The sequence below is a fragment of the Cajanus cajan genome, chromosome 8, assembly GCF_000230855.2.
Source record: "Cajanus cajan strain Asha chromosome 8, NIPB_CcT2T_4, whole genome shotgun sequence".
NCBI lineage: Eukaryota > Viridiplantae > Streptophyta > Magnoliopsida > Fabales > Fabaceae > Cajanus > Cajanus cajan.
In genome coordinates, this window is record NC_138524.1 from 3,293,541 (window position 1) to 3,316,648 (window position 23,108).

The window sequence follows — 23,108 nt, forward strand, 5'->3', positions numbered from 1 at the left end:
ACTGCAAAAGAGCATTAGAGCATCTGCGATATGTTTCTCACTTTTGATATGGTATTTATAAGTAATTTATATTATAATTTTATAATATTTGTTCTAATGAGGATTTTTTTAAGTATTTCTATTTCTTTATAACTCATTTTACTTTTTTTTTTTGTCTCTTAGGGAGTGTATTGGTTAGGATTTTAAAGGATTTTTTTAGTTAAAAAAAATCTTGCAGATTTTAAAAGATTTTATAGAATTTTCATGACTTTTAAGATTTTGTAGAATTTTTGTAGATTTTAATGATTTTGTGAGATTTTGTAGAATTTTTGTGGATTTTTGACATTTGATAAAATTTTAAAAAAATTTCATACATTCAAATTTAAAAAGAGTCAAAGACAAAAATAATAAAAAATAATAATCTCTAGATAAATAATAATAATAATAATTCTCTATAATATCATATCATCTTAAATAACTTTCATCTACATATTCATAGTTATACTAATCCTTCAAGTATTAGTGTCTTCTCGCTCTTACTCCTAGTGTTTGAATAATAGGTTCAAAAGTATGATCTTCATTAACCTATAATGTTGAAGATGAAGTTTCATCCACTGCTTCAATTGAAAATTCATTAGAACGACATTCTTTATGTAGAAAGTTATGTAGTGTTGCACATACTAACACAAGTAGTTCTACTTGTGTCTTAAATAAAAATGGAGGTGCTGACTTAAAAATTGTGAACCTTGATTTAAAAATACCAAATATTCTCTCCATCACATTCCTTAAAGATGCATGACAAAGATTGAACAATTCTTTCTTATTTTCAGGGTCATTAATCTGACCTGCAAAATCTTGTAGATGATATCTTACACCTCAAAATGGAGCTAAAAATTAGCGTCGATTAAGAAATTCACAATCCACAAAAAAATATTATTTTAGTTATATATTATATGATAATTTTTAACGAAATTTATAAATGTAAATTATTTTAACAAATATTTTAACAATATTTCTTTTTCTTAAAAAATAAGCTAATGAAGACATAAATCCTAAACCTTAAAAAATTAGATACGCCAATGTCTTATGTTAATTTTTTCTTTTAAAATATAAAAAAATCCTAATTTCACAATATAAAAATAAATAAATAAATTCATAGTAAAAAAAATAAAATAATTGTTGAGTCATAAAAGGAGGAAGGATAAGAGTAACAAATCCAATGAAAGGAGAGAGATCGCAATTTTTATGCTGAGAAGGTTCTTCCCCCAACTAAAAAATAAAAGATCCATTTTCATCTCATTCTACTCACAGAAACCCTAATTCAAATTCATCTTATATATATATATATATATATATATATATATATATATTGTAGAGATTATGATATCAATTTCATCTTTCACCTTTTCCTTTTCTTGACGTGTGTTATAAAAAAAATACCACTTAAAAGTTGAAATTTCAAGCATTTTTTTGTGTTATATAAAGGAAAAAATTTAACTACATAGAATAAAATAAAGCAAGTCAATTAAAGAGAACGAACAGAAAAATAAACCAAGTCAATGACACTATCATTTACATATCGGAGTTTCACAAAATAGGGAATAGGATGAGAATAGTACTACAATTTATATATGAGCAATGAACAATAGTGCAATATTATTAGCAGAGAAAAGAATGGTGAAGACAGAAGCATAGAAAAAAAGAAGATGAAAAACTTACTTTGAAAATTCTTGAAACACTTGAAAAGTCACTTCAAAGAATCCTTCAAAATTTGATGGGTTTGGATGAGGTTCTTTTATGAATTTTGTATTTATAGATAGCACTAGAAAGTCCTTCAAAATCCCTCTCACACAACAATCCTTTAAAATCCTTATATTTTTGAATACGAATAGATTGTTTTCAAGTTGTAAAAAATCTCAAATGAATACGAATAGATTTTAATGGACTCTTTAAAAAATCTTAAAAATCCATATTGAATACCACTAGATTGTTTTTAAGTGACATAAAATCATGATTGAATACTAATGGACTTTTTACTCAAAAAAAAATCTTTTAAAATCCTATGCAATCCTAAACCAATACACCCCCCTTAGTTTATCTTTCTCAATGTCTTTTTTTTCCTCTCATTCTCTCTCGTTTCCTCTATCTTTCTCAACGTCTTTTTTTTTCTTTCTCTCATTCTCTCTCGTCTCTAATTCTCTTTGGTGGGTGGTGGGTGGTAGTGCCGGGGCGATGGCCACAGGGAGTGGGTGGTTTGGGGGCGGTGGATCTGACTTTTGCGAGGTTGAACGAACAAAGCTCTTTCGGGGGTGGTGCATCTAACTTAGTGGAGCCCTTCTGTGGCGCTGGACTTGCTAATGAGGACGATGATGTCGTGGTCGGTGAGGATCGACGTCACCGTGGAGTGTGTCGAGCGGCGAGAGGAAGGCTGAGTGGACGTCGACGGAGACGAGGAGACGATGGCCACGGTGATTGGCTAGTGCTTGTGCGACAACCATGGGGACTGGCTTGTGCGGGGATGACGGTGTTCTCCGGTAGTTCCTGGTTTCTTTGAATTTTGTTTGCGAAACCTCCATGACGTTCCCAGCTTGGAACCGGATGAACCAATCACACCTCACCTTTTGGAATTTCATAGTCCTAAGCACCATTCCTTGCTGAAGCAACGAAGCTAAAAAAATTTGAACTTTTGTTGCCACGTCAGATCACTTCAATGGCAAATTCCTGTAAGCACTGTTGCTTATTTTTAAGATACATTAGAGCATCTACAATTGGAGTTGCTTATAAGCAACTCCAAACCACTTTATATGGGTCTCACTATGCCATGTCACTCAAAAGCAATTCATACTATATTTTTACAATTCTTGCTCCAATAGAAAATGCTTATAAGCACTCCTACTTTTTTACAACTCATATTACACTCTCAACGGCTACTTTTGCAACGTCTTTTTTTTTCTCTTTTTTTTTGGGATGTCTCTCAATGTCTCACTTTTCTTTCGCTCACTCTCTTGTTTCCTCTTTCTCTCTCAACGGACGACCACACGTAACCAAATATAACCCCTCCCACGCCATCAAGCTCTACACGTGGCTCTGATGGCAAGTTGGGGGAGACGACGAGACGGTTTGGGGGCGGTGGATCTGACCCGACGCTAGGTTGGCAATGAGCGTCCCTTCGTCAAAGGTGAGCGGTGCTGGTGCGAGTGGAGCTCCGCGGTGGCTGGTGCTGGTGTGAGTGGATCGGATGGAGATGAGGAGCTCGACGGAGACGCGGTGGCTGGTGCTGGTGCGAGTGGATCTCTGCGGTGTTGCTGGTGCTGGTGCAAGGGGAGCAGACGAAGATGAGCAGCTCGACGGAGACGTGGTGGTTGGTGCTGGTGCAAGTGGATCTCTGCGGTGTTGTTGGTGCTGGTGCGAGTGGAGCAGACGGAGACGAGGAGCTCGACTTGGAGCTCCTCGGTTGCTGGTGCTGGTGTGAGTGGATCTCTACGGTGTTGTTGGTGTTGGTCCGAGTGGAGCGGACGGCGACAAGGAGCTCCGTAGATTTGTTGGTGCTGGTGCGAGTGGAGCTTCTGTGATTTTTGTACCAATCACACCTCTCCATTTCACATTTCATAGTGCTAAGCACCGTTCCTTCCTCCAAGCAACAAAGCTAAAAAAATTGAAACTCCTCTTGTCACGTGGGATCACTCCATTGAGAATATCTTGTAAGTGTCGTTGCTTATTTTTAAGATACAGGTGCTCTTAGGCAATGATTATTACTGTAATAAATACATTTTATACTGTAAAAAGTAAATTAGAATTTACATGTTGGAACATCTTTTATGGCATCTATATGTTAGAATAGAATAACATTACAATTTGTATCATAGATAAATGAATATTTAACGAAGAAATAGAATAGTAGATATTATGAAATTGAGAAATTTAAATTTTAAAATTAATTAGTGGACTAATATTGTTTGATTTTGAAAAATATAAAAATTAATTTTGTAATAAATTTTTTTTGAGGATTTAAAAATTATGGAAATCAATTTTGTAATAATTTTTTTGGAGGATCTAAATTGTATAATTATGAAACTATAGATATAAAAGTAGATTTAAACAATTTTTTTAAAGTTTTTTTGTACCTTTAAATGTGGGACTATTGTTTAGTCATTATTATTATGTATATTTTAATTATTAATGTGTTTATTAAAAAATTAGTTGATAAATTTAGCATTATCCACAATCATCTATGATACACTATTAACATATAACACCTCCTAAAAATAGACTTTTATATATTAATTATTAAATAAAATTATCTTGCATGAGTATTTTTAAGAATTTTTTTTAATAAAAATATTTTTGAGTTCTTTTTATAATTTTTTTTATATAATTCAAATTTTATTTATTATGATTATTTATAAATTAAATTTTATATTTTAAAAATAAATTATTAATAAATAAAAATAATAAATTGTTATAATATAAATTATTTATCATAAATTTAAAATATATTTTATGCTTATAAATATTTATTATACAAAATTTTAAATACAATTTATATGTTTAAAAATAATATTTTTTTATTATTTAATTTTTTCACACACATATACGAGGAATGATTAATTTATTTCAAAAAATAATTTTACTTTGACTTACTCTAATTTATCTTCTACATTAAATTTTAATAATTTAATCGTTGAATGAAAAACTTTTAATACATAAATAAAGTTTACAAAATTTAAAAAAAGTAAAAACTATTTAATAGCCTGTTTCATTAATTAAAAAATTTAAAAACTATTCGATAATTCTATATATTGATTTAAATTAATGAAACAAAATATTAAATAATTTTTAAATTTATGAAAAATTATTGATTTAATCTATATATTAAATTTTTAAAAGAAAATATAAATAATAAGTTATTAAATAAAATACGTACAATAAATTTACTCTTAGAATAATTAAATGATTCTCTCTATATATATAAATTGCTATCCTACTCTCATTTTATTTTTAGTTGAAATAAGTATTTTTTTTTGTTTGTCCTCCGAGTATTTAAGATCGATAGTAGTGACTAATCTCCTACTACATTGGAGGTACCTCAAAAGGTGGGATAACTAGCCCCAGGCAGGATTCGAACTTCTGACCTTACTTAAGCGTAGATCAACCCTTACTATTGAACTATACGTATGGGTTAGTTGAAATAAGTATCCTATCGCTTTACACATTTTTTTTATACAAAATACTCACCTCTTTCTTTATTTTAAAAAATTATTTTTAAAGATATTATGATAATATAATATGTTATTTAAAGTACAATTTCTTCCGTGTATTCTATTGTTATCTCTTGTCTTTTTCATCATTAATTTCTTTTCCTTTTCCATCTTTTACGGTGGTTTCTCTCTCCTATCTGATTACTGAGTTTTTTTTTTTTTTTTTTTTCTTCTCTTTGTTCTTCCTCTCATCTTACACTAATTTATCTTTCTTCTTCCACTCAAAACTCAACTCAGCAGTAGGTTTTATTTTTTCTCATCATCATCATTCATCGAGCACCATTTTTCTCCGACAAGATAGAGCATCCAGTTTTATATTTTTTTCTCTCTTAAAGCAATTTGGTATTTTTTTAATATTCACTACTTTTTAGAAAAGCAAAAATATATTTACAGACTGAACAACTCCACAATTTCACAAGTAATTGCAAAAGAAGGAAATCAAAGTGAAGTTTCATTCAATTGACATTGAGAAAATTTGAGTTCGTTCGCCGGAATATTCTCCATCATATTATTCTATAAACTAGTTCAATATGTGAAAAGGGGTTGTAGCAACAATGTGAGAGATGAGAGGGGTTGCAGCGACAACGTCTGAGAAAAAAGTTTATAGCAGATAGATATATATGAGGAGAGATAGAAATAAGTTTACCTAGACTTACTTCGTTAAATATCTCATGTTCTATATCAAATTTTAACGATTCAATCGTTCAATTTAAAGTTCTTAATGCATATATCAGATTTATAAATTTTTAGAAAATTTAAAAATTATTTGATACTTCATTTCATTAATTTAAATTCACAGATAATCATAAAATTATTTTATACATTAATTTAGATTAATGAAACGAAGTATCAAATAGTTTTTAAATTTTATAAAAATTTGCAGATTTAATCTATGCATTAAGAACTTTAAATTGAATGGTTAGATCGTTGAAATTTAATATAGAACATCAGTTATTGAACGAAATAAGTCTAGGTAAACTTACTCCTAGAATAAAATGATCTCTCCTCTGTATATATATATATTATCAACATATTTTTATTTATTTTTTAATCAAAATATATCAGTAATTTACATATATAAGTTAGAACATACTTAAAAACAATGTTTTTATTCAAAATAAAATTTAGTGGATTTTAGATAAATGAATCAACTATTAACTAACTAAAAACTGTTAATTTAAATGATTTTATATTTATATTTTTTAGTTAAAGATCAGAATTTAAGTTTTATCTTGATCATAAAATTAAGATAAAAAATATCACTTCATTTTTATAATGGGATAAGTTAGAACAAACTTAAAAAACAATGTTTTCGTTCAAAATAAGATTTATTAAATTTTACGATAAATAAATCAACTATTAACTAATTAAAAACTGTTAATATAAATGGTTTGACATATATATTTTTTAATTAAAGATTAGGATTTAATTCTCATCTTGATCATAAAATTGTGACAAAAAAAATACCACTTTATTTTTACAGTGGATTCGGCAGGAACGAGTTAAAAAAAAATAAAAAAAATCAACTATTAACAAAGATGCCAAACTAGACTGGGTTCATGAAATATTAGCTTGAAAATAACTTAAGTTATGGGTTCTTACTGACTATACTTAGTGGTCTAGGGTGGGAATCATACCATATATTGTGGGCGTGTTGTGCCTCGACTCAATTTAATGTGTTGCATATATACAATTGGGCTTGATTCTTTTGTTAGCCCAATATTCTTTTTCCCATTCTCTCTCAACCTTTGCTTTTAATGGACTCTAAAGTAATAAAAATTATAAAATATATATGTTAATGTTGATTTGAATTAATAAAATGACATATCATTTCATCAATGAAATTAAGAATAATGTTGAAATAAAAAAATGTTACAAAATAACTCATGTAACATTTTTTTTTACTTGATATGAGACTTTGATTTTAAAAATAATTGAAAAGAATAATATTGAAATAAAAAATGTTACTCTATCTATTGAAAAAAAAAATGTTACAAAATAACCTATTTATTCAATATATAGTAACATTTTAACAAATGTAAGAAAGAAAATGTAATTAAAGAATTAAAATATAGTAGTGCTAGCTAGATAGACACACACATGTGAAGGAGTTGACTCAAATTACAACGTATCACTGTTATTATAGCTTTCTTCATTATTGATATTTTTTATTATTGTTATTGTAATCATCATTACCTCCATTTTTACCACCACCATTATTATTAATATCATATTGTTGTTGTCACCATGGATGACAATAGTAATGATAGTGACGACGACAATAACAACAATAGTGACGATAGTGATGTGACGATTGTATGATAAAAGTGGAGGTAGAGATAATGATATAGAGAATTAAAATGATGATGATACATGATAATTTTATTTAAATCTTTTGATCTAAGTCATCTGTTTAATCTAAGGGTTGTAATTAATTGTCTTCGTATTCTTATATTAGTAACTATTCTTAGTTGAGTTGCCCCTTATATATATATGTCATATATTGGTATACTTAAATATTAAGTAACAAAACAAACAATATTGAGTGGATTAAAATTAAAATTTAACCTAAATATTAATAAATATTAATTAGTATGTTATTTATTTTGTTTTCAAATATTTATATAAAAGTTATAAAAAATTAATATTTTAATTTGTGAAATGCATGTTTATTATATAATTAAAATTTATAATAAATTGTATATATAAATAAATTAGTTTATCAAGTGACATAGGGTTGATATGGTGGTTGAGATATAGGCCGAAGTGATAAGGAGAACTTGAATTCAAATTTTTTCACTAACATAATAATTAATAATTAACATTTGTGATTTAATTAACAGATTTTTTCCAGCTTCAGTCACTAGATGTCATTGCTTTGAAGATGAAAGACCATGCTTCCCACATTCTGATTCAAGCTAGGGTAGTAGGAGGTTAGGAATAAAAAGGATTCCTTGTGTGAAATTTGGAAGCTTGCAATGCGGCTAAACGACCATTATAGTGTAGTTTTACAAACAAAATATTAAAATGGGGCTGTTTTGAAACATTTTATACCTTTGGGGTAGTTTTCATGGGTGTCGCTATGGGCCATAGTGACACTCATGACACGTGGCTTTTTTTTTTTTTTTTTGGCTTGGTTGGGCTGGACCACTGTCGCTATAGGCTGAAGCACCACACCTGATGGGCTAAAAAAAATTATATAGCCCATAGCGACACTAAGCAAAGAAAAAAAAATACAAAATTAATAATAATGTAGAATAAATATAATAAACTGAAAGTTATTATTATATAATTATAAAAAGAAAACAAATTTTTATAAAAAAGTAATTTTAAATAAATAATATGTATTTTTTTAAACTGACGCTGTGGCCCATAGCGCCCTAAAGGAGCTATGGGCCATAGCGCCCCAAATTTTTTTTATTTATTCGTTTTTAAATAATTTTTTTACATTATATTTACTTCTTTTTTCAAATTTACATTATTTATTATTTGAATTATTTTATTCCCTTTTATCTGTTAATTTTTTATAAATTTGTAAATAATTTTTGTATCTATAAAATAATATATATATTTTCCTTAACTGGCGTTATGGGCCACAGCGCCTGAGTGGAGCTGTGGCCCATAGCGCCCCAAATTTTAATTTTTTTTTTTCGTTTTTGAATTATTTTTTTACATTATATTACTTATTTTTTCAAATTTATATTTTATATTATGTGAATTAATTTTTTCTCTTTTATCTGTTGATTTTTGATAAATTTGTAAACAGTTTTTGTATTTATAAAATAATATATATATTTTCCTTAACAGGCGTTATGGGCCATAGCGCCTGAGTGGAGCTGTGGCCCATAGCGCCCCAAATTTTAATTTTGTTTTTTCGTTTAGGAATTATTTTTTTACATTATATTACTTTTTTTTTGAAATTTACATTTTATATTAAATGAATTTTTATTTTCCCTTTTATCTGTTAATTTTTGATAAATTTGTAAACAATTTTCGTATTTATAAAATAATATATATATTTTCCTTAACTGGCGCTATGGGCCACAGCGCCTGAGTGGAGCTGTGGCCCATAGCGCCCCAAATTTTAATTTTTTTTTTCGTTTTTGAATTTTTTTTTACATTATATTACTTATTTTTTCAAATTTACATTTTATATTATATGAATTTTTATTTTCCCTTTTATCTGTTAATTTTTTATAAATTTGTAAACAATTTTTGTATTTATAAAATAATATATATATTTTCCTTAACTAGAGCTATGACCCATAGCGACTTGAAATTTTTAAAATTTTTATTAAATAATTTATGCAGATGTCGCTATAGGTGATGGAGACTCTTGTAGTATATATACCCCCCCTCCCGTTCTATTTAATCACATCGAAATCTCTACTTCATTTGTTGTTTTTGTTACTGTATTTGTTATTTATCCACTAAATCAGTCTGGTTGGTTCTTTGCTCCTGTTAAGTTGAGTTTTAAAATGTTATTTATGATTGAAATATTTTGTAGTTTAAATAAGTTGTATGTATTTGTACTAATATTTTAATTTTTCTGCAGATATTATGGATCAAATTATCGCTTATATTTACACTGGAAGGATGTATGACAGTCCAGAATGTGGTGTAACATTTGAGGGATCAAAAAAAGGGATGTATATTAAACGAGGTTTAACTTTGGATATATTAAAGAGAAGTATTCACAACAAATTTCATCTTAAGTCAAATCAAGTTATATTATCTGTAACTTATAGATTTGTTGTTTCACAGCATGGTGAGAGCAGATATTCTTCATTGGAATTGAGTGACGATGATGATGTACAATGCATGATAGAAGCTTTTATGAGTCAGAATGTGATGCCAATAATGGAATTACATGCTGAAATAGGTAACTTAGAATCTTCAACAATTTCGTTAGAAAATTTGTCAATTCAACGATCACCGGTGATGACAAGAGACGAAGATGAAGATGACGAAGATGATGAAGACTATCATGTTTCATTGTCATATGAAAGCAATGATGAATCAAATGAAGATGAAATCGATAATTGTGAAGTATCTGATAGTATACCAAAATAATAAATAATAACATACTAACATACTAACAAATAAATGACAATAATTAATAAATAATAACATTATTATACCAAAATAATAAATAATAACATACTAACATCATATATAATTTTCAAATAAATGACAATAATTAATCAATTAAATAAATAATTTGATAAAACCTATACCGACTACTTAATTTTAAAAGAAAAACAAATATTCAAACTGAAAATAATAAATACCTGGTAATATTTGAGATGAGGAAATCCACCAATAAATTCAAATTAACTAACAATAATCTGAAAAAAATAAAAAAGATAACATAAAAAACGTATCTTCAAAAAGGTTCTTAAAACAATTTAAAATATAAATAAACTTATTTTCTAATTAAATAAAATTAAAACAGAATTAAATGAAATAAATTCAAATTTTAAATAAACTTATTTTTTAATTAAATAAAGTTAAAACAGAATTAAAATAAATAAATTCAATATTTAAGCAGAAATAAATTAAACGTATTTCAAATATAAATCATTTTTTTTAATTAACATAAATAACACATAATTAAATTAAATCAATTTAGAATTTATATAAATTTAATGACACAGAAATAAATTAAATCATTTATAAATTTGTAATTATTTATTTTTTTAATAAACATAAATTACACAGAAATAAATTATATCAATTTATAATTTCAATCTAATTATTTACGAAAAAAATTTAAATTAAGCAGAAATAAATTAAAGGTATTTCAAATATAAATAAATTTTGTTTTTAATTAACATAAATATCACAGAATTAAATTAAATCAATTTAAAATTTATATAAATTAAATGACACAGAAATAAATTAAATCGTTTTTAAATTATTTGTTACAATTTATTACTTATTTTTTAAAATTAACATTTTTTAAAATTTCAATCCTTTTTTTCCTTTTTATTCGTAATTTTTTTTCAAATTTCTATATAAATTTGATATTTAAAAAATATTTGCTATATTTTTCTTGTTGGCGCTATGGGCCATAGCGCCCGAGTGGAGCTATGGGCCATAGCGCCCCAAAGTTTTTTTTTATTTTTTTTTGGTTTTTAAATTATTGTTTTTATTATATTACTTATTTTGTAAATTAATTTAAAAATAAATAATTTTTGAAATTTAAATAAATTATTTAAAATGATACAGGATTTCGTCACTTCACAAACAGAAAATATTAAACTCATAATTACTTTATTACACAGAATTAAATTATAAAATCTAAAATTTAAATAAAATCTGTTTTTTAAATATTTTATTTAAGATGATATAGCCCATAGCGACTTAAAAAAAAATTACCCAAAAAAATAGAAAAATAACAAATTAAATTACAATAATTAAAAAAATAAAAAACTAAATAAATAACAAATTAAAATACAATAACTAAATAAATAAATACAAATAATTAAATTACAGAAAATAATCAAAAACAAAATATCTCTGGAGATCTACGAAAATCCAAAAAAACAAAATTAACCTGCAATAATAAATATAATATATATACGTTACAAAATATTTATAAAAAAAAAACTATAATTAAATTAAAAAACGAAAAAAAATGCTCACCTTAACCAAGTTGGAGGAGCCTCTCGCGGTGGGGGTGAAACAAAGAAGTGGGGACCAAAGGTAAAAACTGGTATATATAAAGAGGTTTTTTTATTCATTTTTTACTGTTTAATGCCACGTGTCAAATTACCATTGGTTGAAATCGCGGTAATCTCACACGTGGCAACTGGGTAATTAAATTTTCTAATTGCCAACCAAACTGCTATGGGCCATAGCGCCTGTGAGGCGCTATGGGCCCTAGCGCCCCACTTCTCAATTTTTTTTTTTCGTTTTTTAATTATTTCTCACATTATATTACTTCAGTTTTAAAATTTATTTTTTTAAATTTTCAATTATTATTTTACCTTTTATCAGAAATTTTTGTATAATTTATTTTTAAAATTTTATATTTAAAAATATTAGATATTATTTTAACACAGGCGCTGTGGCCCATAGCGCCTGAGTGGAGCTATGGGCCATAGCGCCCCAAATAATTTTTTTTTTTCTTTTCGTTTTTTAATTATTTTTTACATTTTATTACTTATTTTTTAAAATTAACATTTTTTTCTTATTTCAATCTTTTTTCCCCTTTTACTTGTTAGTTTTTTATAAATTTGTAAAAAAAATTTAAAAATTTAAAATATAAGATATATTTTAAAAATATTAGATATATTTTTAACGCAGGCGCTGTGGCCCATAGCGCCTGAGTGGAGCTATAGGCCATAGCGCCTGAAATAAATTTTTTTTTTTCGTTTTTTAATTATTTTTTACATTTTATTACTTATTTTTTAAAATTAACATTTTTTTCTTATTTCAATCTTTTTTTCCCTTTTACCTGTTAGTTTTTTATAAATTTGTAAAAAAAATTTAAATTTTAAAAATATAAGATATATTTTAAAAATATTAGATATATTTTTAATGCAGGCGCTGTGGCCCATAGCGCCTGAGTGGAGCTATGGGCCATAGCGCCCCAAATAAATTTTTTTTTTTTTCATTTTTAGCCGATTTGAGTCGCTATAGGCTATAGCGATTCTTTGAAGGTCTCCACCAGTTACAGCGACTCTACCAATATGGCGTTCATGGCTCATAGTCAGACCCAAAAATGTCACATGTCATGGTTGTCGCTATGGAGTAAAAGAACCCCAAAGGTGTAAAATGTTTTAAAACAGTCCCATTTTAGTAATAAGTTTCTAATAGTACCCCACAATGATCGTTTAGCCTTGCAATGCGGCATTGGCTTTCAATCTAACAAAAGGTTCTGAGTTCCAAGAGGAATGAATGACCGTTTCATCGTGTGAGTCTTGTCTTATTTCATTCAATGAAAAGCAGTTAAAGTTTACTTTTCTTTTAAAGAGGAAAGATAAAGTTCACATTGATCAATGAAGAAAAGAAAATGCGCTAAAATGAAACTAAAACGAATAAACGAGCATGTCTCCAAAGTTGACAGCACCGCATCATCTTCTTCTGTTTGGGGAAAAAAAAGGAGAGCCTGTTAAACTCTTTAACTGAAAAGTCTGAAGGCTTTTTTATTATGGTTCTAATTTGTTCTCTTTTCGTTCTTTCCCTGTTTTTGCATGTCTGTTACATAAAAAGCTGCTTATTATCTCAGAACTTGCATGAAAGGTCTGTTAATTCACTTTAGATAGATTATATATATATTATAGATTGCATTGTCACTGTTTATTCCACTAGCCTTTCGAGGAAGTATATAATTATTAGATTCCATACTCAACTCCATCTATGCATATCTATGCATAGGTGTAAGAACATTTGTTTTTATGAAAACAATTAATGCTAACAATCTTTAAATTATAATTAAAAACAGTAAACCGTTGTGATTAAAATTTTGTTATAAACACTTATATGCATGACCTCATAAAAGGTGTATATTTATAATAAGATACTCTGAACGAAAGTCAAAAGACTAATTAATCTTTTAAAATAGGAACATTTATATATCGATCTAATAAGATTAATTTTTCTTAATAGATGTTTTTCCATACACATACTTAGAATGTTGGTTATATAGTTGTATGTTACACTGCATGCATTTATCGTATTATATGTGTTGTACAGTCTGCAGCAGCCTTATGTGTTGGCAACGTTGGTCACTATGTACGTTAACAGCTATTGCATGTTGGTGTTCATTGATTGTGTTGGTTTGGGTTTGGGGTTCTCCTTTTCTTTTGTTTATTTTCTTTCATCAACTCATGCATGTCTCTGCTGCACATTGAAAAAGTGTGGGAAAGGAAAAGATGCTCTGGATTCTGGAGCTATGCTTCCCTATCTAACCTGAACGTTATGCCTTTATTTCATCTCTAATCATTTTCAAGCCTGCTCACTCATTCTTGTACAAGAAAAAGGGAGATGCTTCATTTTGCGTTTTGCATTTCCGAGGACATGAAATGGAATATATATAAGACCTTCCTTTGCTTTTGTCACTTCAATTTTGGAAACTTTTCAGTGTTGCCAAATTCGGATTTTAAACCATAAAAAAGAAAATATATCGTGCTTCAGTTGGGGTTTAGAATTTCTTGTCCATGTTCCTGTTCCAAAATTCTACTCCTCATCCCTAAAGAAAATACTGTATATTATTTTGAGTGCAAAAAGATTAATAATATTTATTTAATTAAGTTTTATAAATTATTATAAATTAATTTAGTTTTTATCTAAAATAAATTTTAATTAAATTTGGTCTTCTTTACTTAGTCATTTAGACTATGCTTATCTTATCTCTTTGATTTAGTCTTTTAATAATTATTATTACTTTATTTTTTTAATCTGTTAACTTGACCTAAGATGATTTTACAAAACAATTTTTTTTTTCATATAAATACAATATTTTAAAAAATTTTACGGAACTCTTCTCTCAACGCCTTTTTTATCACAAAAATTATGAATTATTCTTACTTAAAAACTTATTAGTTATGTTACCTCAATTATTATCGAGAAAAACTTATTATATCACGTGGATAAATTTTTACGGACACTGTTATCATACATTTCAAGTTATTTATTTTTGTAATTATATAAATTTCAAGTAAAGAGAAAGATTCTTATTTGTGATTGATCATGAAGATAAACAATAATGTTCAACAAAAAATTTGTTTGGAATTGACAAAATTCATAATCACATTGATTAAAAAAACTGAAATGAAATAGTATAATATTAGTATCTTCATGTAAAATAGTTAAGTTAAAATGTAATGAAATCAAATCGGATTAAATATGTTCTATTCCAAATTTCTGATGAATATCATTTCTGTTTCCCTCCAATTTCGGGAATTGGGATAACTCATCCATGGTTCAAAAATCTACCTATAATTCTCACAATTCCTCAAATAATGAAATACTTTTTTTGTTATTTTATCTTAAAATAGTTAAATAATGGCAATTTTATTTAATCATTTATATTACCGTATGTCATTTTATTAATAAAAAACTAGAATTTCGTTTTGATAATCATTAATTGTTATCGAAATGAAAAATTCATTGAGATTTTAAAATATCGATTTCATTTGAAGAATAATATTAACAATATTTAATATAATAAAATCTATCTTAATGCATGTAATTGTTTTAGTACAGAACTTAGGTCAGTTCTAACCTCTAATTAAGCAGAGCAAAAGTATGCTAAACCTTTTTTAAGTTATTAACTGCCTATATATATTTAGTTGAATTGTTATCTCTTGTTTTTTTCTCAAAAATTTTTATCATTATTTTGTTGACTTAATATTAGATCATTGATATGATATAAGGGTCATATCTTCAACCGCAGTCTGAGTCAATCCAATGTAAGAAAAGTTAAGTTAAACAGTCAACACCTGTTGACATTATCGTCAATCGGTTTTAAGCACAAACACTAAAAAACTTCAATCACCACTGTTCTAGATGGACTTCTAGTTTAGGAGGATCCACATCGCATAAGTGCGACGAGACTTGAAAAAAAAAGTAACCAATCAAGAGCTGTTTGTAGCTTAATTTAGCACAACATTGGTACAAATTGTACAAGTAAACTAATGCGTAATGTTTACGATTGCAAGATTAACTAATGAAAAGCTGCTTACAAATGTTTCAGTTGAGTATTGAAAGTAAGATGATACGTTATAAATTCACACCTTTTATTTTGTCTCTAATCATTTTTCATGATCTGCCGCCTTACCCTCGTTCTAGAGGAAAAGGGCAGATAACTTTTATTTTTGGTTTTGCATTTTCGAGGACAAGGAACATTGGAATTTCGATCTTTTGCTTTAGTGCAGTTTGTCAGGAAATTTTGTAATCATTTTATTCTATCGCACAATTGAGATTTTCCTAAAGTGACTTTGATTTTTGAGGATAGAATTTCTTGATAAACAGGCTTTTTTCTCTAAGTAATTAACTTGTTTTATTTTGTTATGAAAAGTGATTCGCCATGACAGTACGTTAAGGCTATAAAGAGACGGAAATCGAGTAGAATACATTATATGTTTATGAGACGGCCAATACAATACATTACTAAATGCAGGATATGAGTGAACTCTGATGTATCATTTTCCACATACATAACAATGACATGCATTGCACCGTTAATCGTTGCAGCAAAAAGCCTTTGGTGGCGAGGGCATTGAGTTTGAATTTGAAGGCTTTAGTGGGCATGACGAGGGTGGTGAAGAGGCGAAGGCGCGGTGGCGTTCAGGTGTTGCGGCGGCACAGGTGGTAGAATCGGTGGAGGGCACTGATAACACTTGGTGAAGAGTCCAAATGTGTCAATCTGGTGTATGAAGTTCACCATGCTGGCCCACCCTCCAAATCCAAACCCTACGATTAGGACCCACACCACCACAAATGCGTTGATAATGAATGTTCCCACCCATCTTCCAACAAACTTGGGAGGTTGTTCCACAGCATTCTGCATCACAACACATTCAAATATATGAATTTTGGTTAATTAAGATAAAGAATATAAAAGTGTTTGATTGGCTATGGAGAAAATCCCGGGTTCGGTCTGCTAGACGGTGACCATACGCTAACCCTTCACAATTACAATTTTCCTTTCCCCATATCCCTATTCTTTGTGTTGGTTTTAGACACACTAAGAATGGAAGCAAATTATTTAGAATAATGAATGGAATAAATTCTAACACTGTTGTGCTAAGTGCTAAGTCAAACTATTGGGTTCCGACAATGATGTCCCACATGGCCACCTTTATTATTTGTCCTACCTACTCAGTAAAATCTGTTCTCTTTTGCATGCTACTCAACAAGCAATTAATATATCTGAATTTTTACAACAACATATATTTTTATAACCATGTTATTGTTATTAATAAGAAATATGCATCAATTTTTTGTGGAAGAATGATTGTTGTTGGTTGTTGATGACAAAATTTTACTACTACTAAATTGATGTTAATCTATATTATGGTACCTGTCGTGCAGAGGATGATTTGAAGGTGAAGATGTGAGCGAGGGCGGGGATGATGTAAACGGTGAAGCTGACAAGGAGAGAGCCAACGGTGGAGTTGATGGGACCAAAGAAGGGGAATATGATGGCCAAGAACCATATAGGAATCACCACCGGCAATCTCACCAATGCACGCTTGCACAGGCTCTTGCACTCGTGCATCCCTACTGCTTTCTCCCACACGAAGTATAATGGGGTGCATGCAAACCCGAATGTTATAAACTGCATGCAATTTCCAACATTTCATCATTCAATTACAACAAAACCATATGTAATGTAATACGAGTATATGGATATAAAACATGAGATTACATGATGTGGGTTTAGGATCACTTAATGATTTCTATATAATTAACATATGTAATACTATATGCTTGCCTGGTGTATGAGCATTAAAATGACAGCCATGTCTCGGAAGGGTGATTTTGGGAGGAGAGCAAAGGCATTGGAGTGATTTAGAAGCATGTCTCCAAACGCCCAATACACTGCTGCTGCCGATGGAAGTGTCAGTGTCAGCACATACAGTGTAGCCAGTAAGTATATGGCCTTGAACTTCTGAGGCTTCCACATCGCGTGCATTATCTCCCTGTACCAGTACCAGTACCAGTGACATTAATATATTTGCTTTCCTTTTTCTTATGCTAATTAATTAGTATCATATTTGTTAGACTATAATTAAATTGAAAGAAAAAGAATTTACTAAAATGTCAATGTCAATCAGAGTGAGAATTGTAGATATAATAAGGAATAAAGGTGCGGATAAAGATACCATTTTTTTCCTAAGGTGAAAAGAAAAGAGAATAAGGGAGGGGAATATTTTGTTGGCTTGCTGAGTTGTGAGAAGAGACCTGAAAGCTACAAGTAGCATTCACTGAGGAAAGCTGGATCTCTCAGGGAGGGTCCTTCTCATCATAAAAAGCAATAAAGCATACACACATTTTAGAGAAAGAGCCTTGGCTTTAGAAACTCAAGGATAACAAAGAAATTAACGGGGCACTTTTTTGCCTCCCACGCCTACCAAGGGTATTTTGGGGCCAAAGTGCTACTCATGACCCATACAAGATATTTACTGTTTTGTTTTCTAGAAAGAAAAAAAATGCAAAACACACTTTTCCACACCAAACTTGTAGAGAACATTAAAATAGTTTGTATTTGAATGTATATTCTTGTTATTTTATATTATAAAAAAGATTATAATTGAAATGAAGGGCAAATAACTTGAAAATTTTGCTGGCCTCAACATATGTAGATATTAAAATCTAAAATGAAGTTTTTGGATACTCTTCTAAAAGATAAAGACTTTAAGAGGGGTCATTAATTAGATCTAGGTTCAGATTATGTCTACAGAGTCAAGGTTGAGTCACCATCAAAATGACGTTAAGCCCCAATTGTTGCATTGTTATTTCGCTTTCCCATTTGGCATTATCTTAATTAGACACTAGCAAATAGTGATTCGTCCAAAGGCAAGGCCAAGTGGGTAGAAATAAACATGGGGAAATTTGCGAAAACGTAAGAGACACGAATATATATCTGAGATTGTCTTACACAGTAACAGCATGTCCCCCGAATGTGTAGAGAATGTTTGTGGCCCCCGTAAAATATAGAACCAATTTGGTAGGACCCGAATGCTTAACTCCCTCCACCTAACCACAATAACATTCGGAAAACCATAAATGTTAATACTATAATAATAATAATATATTATCAGTAATAGCAGTAATTTTATATTTTAATAAATAACTAATTTTATTGTTACCTGGCCGTGAAGGAGAGAGGCAACAGTGAGGTACCATGCAGTGTAAGTGGTCATGAGGAGGCCCAAAAAGGACCAGATTCTGTAATTGTGAAAGGAAGGAATAAAGACAGTGGTGGCACAGCAAGCTCCGAAGATGTAAGTCCAAGTCCTCTTGTCCAGGTTGTCATTTATGTAATATATGTTGCTGAACATAACATTAAAACAATATTCACACCCCCAATGAATTTGCAGCAGGTACATTAATATCGGACATGCATGTGATGTGATGTTGGTTCCTTGTTTTAACTTACATTACTATAATAAAGAATTAATGTATTTAGCCACAAGTAATAAACAATGAAGAAAGAGTTAAAGGATGGGTCAGAGCCTCAGATTAAGTTGGAGTAGGTACCTTGCACAAGCTATCAGCTGTATAACAGATCCAAACAGAAGAAATGTGCAGTTAAAGGCCAAACCCACGTTTCTCCAGTGTTTCCCGAGGAGCCCGTCAAGAACCTCAAACCACTGCATAGTTTATTGGATTTAAACACCAAAATCAAGTTTAAAATTTAATCAAGAGGTTGTACTATGAACTTGTATATTAAATTAAACTGTGTTGATGTTAAGGTTGGTGAGTTGAACCTGGATGACATGGTTCCTGAAGTTAACTTTTTCTCTTTCTTTTCTTGTTCTGTATTCAACGTAGAGTATGCTAATGAGGTAAGCCGTCCAGCTTCCAAGTAAACCATAGAAGAGTTGAAAAAGTATGCCAGAAAGCATTCCCAGCTGGGAAAATGAGTATGGCAACGTAAGCAGCACCTGTGCCACCTGACACGTAACATAAACATCATGATATTAACAAAAACATATATTAAAAGAAAGCTAATATTGTTGGTATAGTCTGTAGAATGGAACAAAACAAAAGATATTCAGCTTTGTTAAGAAAAACCAACCTGGTTGGAGGCACAGCTAAACCAAGCATCATAAGCAGAACCACCATGCCACAACAAGTTTGATAACTTTGATTTTACGTCCTTGGGCTTGCCTTCGGTTTCCATTTCCACGTAGTTGCCTGCTATTACCGTTTCCACCACCTTATCCGAAGCCATTCTCACTTTCTTGGATGTCTTTGACTTTGTTTTGTTTCCACTCTCCCAAGTCTCAAACTCCTATTAGCTACCTTCTTTATGGGGTGACTTGTTATTGTTGTTTGCACTTGCAGTGATGGGGTTTCAGAGTTTCAACAATAGAAACGAGGGATGAGAATGGATGGAGAGGAGTGTTGAAGTGGTGGTATATATACAAGACAGGACACAAAAAGGGTTCTCGAACTGTGTATGAAAGTTATTGTAGAGAGCGGTTTTGGGAAGCGAGTGAATCCACTTTTTGAAGAACTAAACTAAAAGTAAAAGCTCCCGAGGTGCTTTGACGATAAATCTCTTGTTTCTGGAGTCCCTTTTAGTAATTACAACTTTTCTTATTTACCTTAATGCTCACGTCTTGGTTTGGGTCATGTGTTTGTGCTGTGAACAATGTTGTTTATTTAAGTACGAGTAAAATTGCTCTGAAATGACATATTTTACTTAAGAAGCGTGATGCCTTCTCCGCACGAGCGGGCCTCTCGCTTCCCGAGCTAATCATAATTGCTAATTTTCCTTTACCCAATTTCATTGTTCTCTCAATTTTGCCTTTTGTAATTGTTTTTTAATATGGAGCTCAATGGTTATACCTATACAATTGTCTTTAATTTTACTCCAATCTTCATGAATTAATCAAAGGTTTGACTCTTTTACTTTTACATTGGCCAAAGTTGAATCTAGCTTGCTTAGTTTATAGTTTTAATGTTTTATAGCTGGCACAAATGAAATTGCAACCGATCTTGTTCACACCTTTCTTTTAAACTTAATTTTTAGAGCCCATTTTTCTCTCCCTTTGGTTACGGTGTTGGAATGTGGAAAACATATGGGCTAACACGCACAGCAAAAGTGAGTTTGTTCTGGAACAAGGTCAATTTTGGAGAGGACAAAAGGATGCAAAAAAGAAATAAGCAAGGGAAGGAGTGTGGGAAATAATAACATACTAGACCACATGATTGCAGCCAAACGGGCGTGGTCGCTTTGCAAGTCGAAGAAAGCTGCTTTTATCACATGGCCAACTCTTTGTAGACTCGAGGATCCCTTCCACCAAATTCCATGCTCAAACTCCAATTAAAACATATTCCACATTCAATTTATATTTCCTAACATTTCCATATGTTAATAATATAATGTCATAGGGGATTGATCCGGGATAAATACATAGACAAAACATTGTTAGATCATGTGCCCTTGCCTAGCTGCACCTCTTAATTCTTAATATTTATCTTGATTTTCTTTGGTACTCAAATATTCTCTAATGTCTCCTTGAAAGAAAAAATATATTCTCTGTATGTTATCTTAATCCTATAGATTCTCTGTTTTTTACCCTCCTCCGCAAGATAGAGTTTCTTATTCTTTTTAGTAGAGTAGCACTTTTTTTCCTTCAAGTAAAACAAGTAAATAAAGCCAACCTTTCTTCTGTTCTGTCATATATTTATTCAACAAATTTGAACCTTTTAAAACTACATTATATTTCGGGGGGGTAAATTGGTTCATTTTTTTCACCCCTCGTTTTCATTGTCTTGAAATTTTCTGACAGTGGTCCTAATAGTGCAGCAAAAGTTACCAGCCTTCATATTTGTCTTTTTTAAAATTTGAATGAGTTGGCTAAAGAGGTCACTGATTATTCTCCTTCCGCTCATGATGATAAACCATGATGAGTTTGTCTTTTTTATGAATTAAGATAAGAACATCATTTACCTAGTGGTGGTGCTGATCATACTGAGGTGAGAAATTAAAATAAAAAGGGAAGCATGCATGACTTAGGGTCCAAAAAGCATGTGGTTTTGGGGCAGCAAAACATATTCATGAAGAATGTTGGAAGGCCACGTCCTACTCCTTGTTTAGTCACACTTTGGAGTCACTGGGACCAGAAACATTCTCTGTGACTTGTGTCTCCTTGACCAACTTCATTCTATTGCCTACATTCTAGCTTGTTCAAATATATTCTTAGCATAATCACCACCTTTGCCTTCCATTCATTAGTATCAGCTCTTGATAGTATTAAATTAAATTACACATGCGGGGAAATGTCCTTGTTATGCTGTTTCCAACGTTGGATCAACTAGGATTTCTACTGACCTTCATTGTCAGGTGAATTGGTGGTTAACGTGGGTGTCTGCATAATTAGCACATTCAGTCTGTTCTGCACGTTTTCAACCAATTCCGAAGCAAAATGATGTTTCGGAAAAATTCCATTTTCTGATTCAATTATGATTCTTCTCTAGCCGATTTTGTTATGAAAATTTTGCTTCAGGTTTACGCTATATCATATGACGAATTGGGGCTTTAATACTAGTGACATTTTGGGTCATTTTTGTTTGAAGTTGATTTTGGACAAAAATGTCATGGAGACTACATGGTAGAAAAGAATTAAATGATTGGTAGTGACTATTGATAAAAATAGCAAATCAAGAGAAGGAACCATGAAGAAATACAGTTTTTTTATGACGCTTGGATTAAAAGAATTAAGACAGGACATGCTAGTAAGAAAATTGTTTTTGTTGAATCGTATTACGGTCCACAATTATGGAGGGGACCATGGATGAAAAGTTGCATTTTTTGACTTCAATGATAATGTTGCAACAGAAACAGGATTTCAAGTTTTAACTGAATGCTTGTATTTGTCGGAGTCAACAACAAACAACTAACAATATCTAGTATGCCTGCTAAAGTTGGTAGCATGCTATGCCATTTAGTGGTGAACTTGCTAAGTCAAACCTATAAAGAGCAATCAATCAAAAAAAGCTATTGCTCAATTTGGTTAAAGATTGGAAAGGAGTATATACTAATGTTTAAACATTTAGTTTGCTTATATTAGAGTAGAACATGATCATACCATAATCATGTATCAAATCCACTCTCAATTTTAAGCATGCAGTTCTAGCTAGTGAGTTACATGAAGAGCCATAAAATCTTGAGCTATACTT

The 23,108-nt window shown here is 30.1% G+C and overlaps 1 protein-coding gene across 1 annotated transcript; it reads right to left on the reverse strand.

Annotated features, from left to right (window-relative positions):
* Positions 1-16,300: 16,300 nt before the first annotated feature.
* LOC109798633 (auxin transporter-like protein 5) lies at positions 16,301-20,422 on the reverse strand. Its single transcript, XM_020358968.3, has 8 exons — positions 19,996-20,422; positions 19,685-19,870; positions 19,455-19,567; positions 19,064-19,247; positions 18,853-18,950; positions 17,686-17,893; positions 17,272-17,529; positions 16,301-16,752 (listed from the first exon to the last, which is right to left on the reverse strand). Exons 1-8 carry the CDS (start codon positions 20,149-20,151, stop codon positions 16,489-16,491), a joined length of 1,467 nt encoding a protein of 488 aa, XP_020214557.1. The 5' UTR covers positions 20,152-20,422; the 3' UTR covers positions 16,301-16,488.
* Between the last annotated feature and the right edge of the window lie 2,686 nt (positions 20,423-23,108).

Coding starts and splice junctions, on each gene's coding strand:
- LOC109798633 (XM_020358968.3), bottom strand. CDS start 20,151: ATGGCTTCGGATAAGGTGGTGGAAACGGTAATAGCAGGCAACTACGTG. Junction 19,871..19,995: donor TTAGCTGTGCCTCCAACCAG/GTTGGTTTTTCT, acceptor GTTACGTGTCAG/GTGGCACAGGTGCTGCTTAC. Junction 18,951..19,063: donor CCTCTCTCCTTCACGGCCAG/GTAACAATAAAA, acceptor TATTGTGGTTAG/GTGGAGGGAGTTAAGCATTC.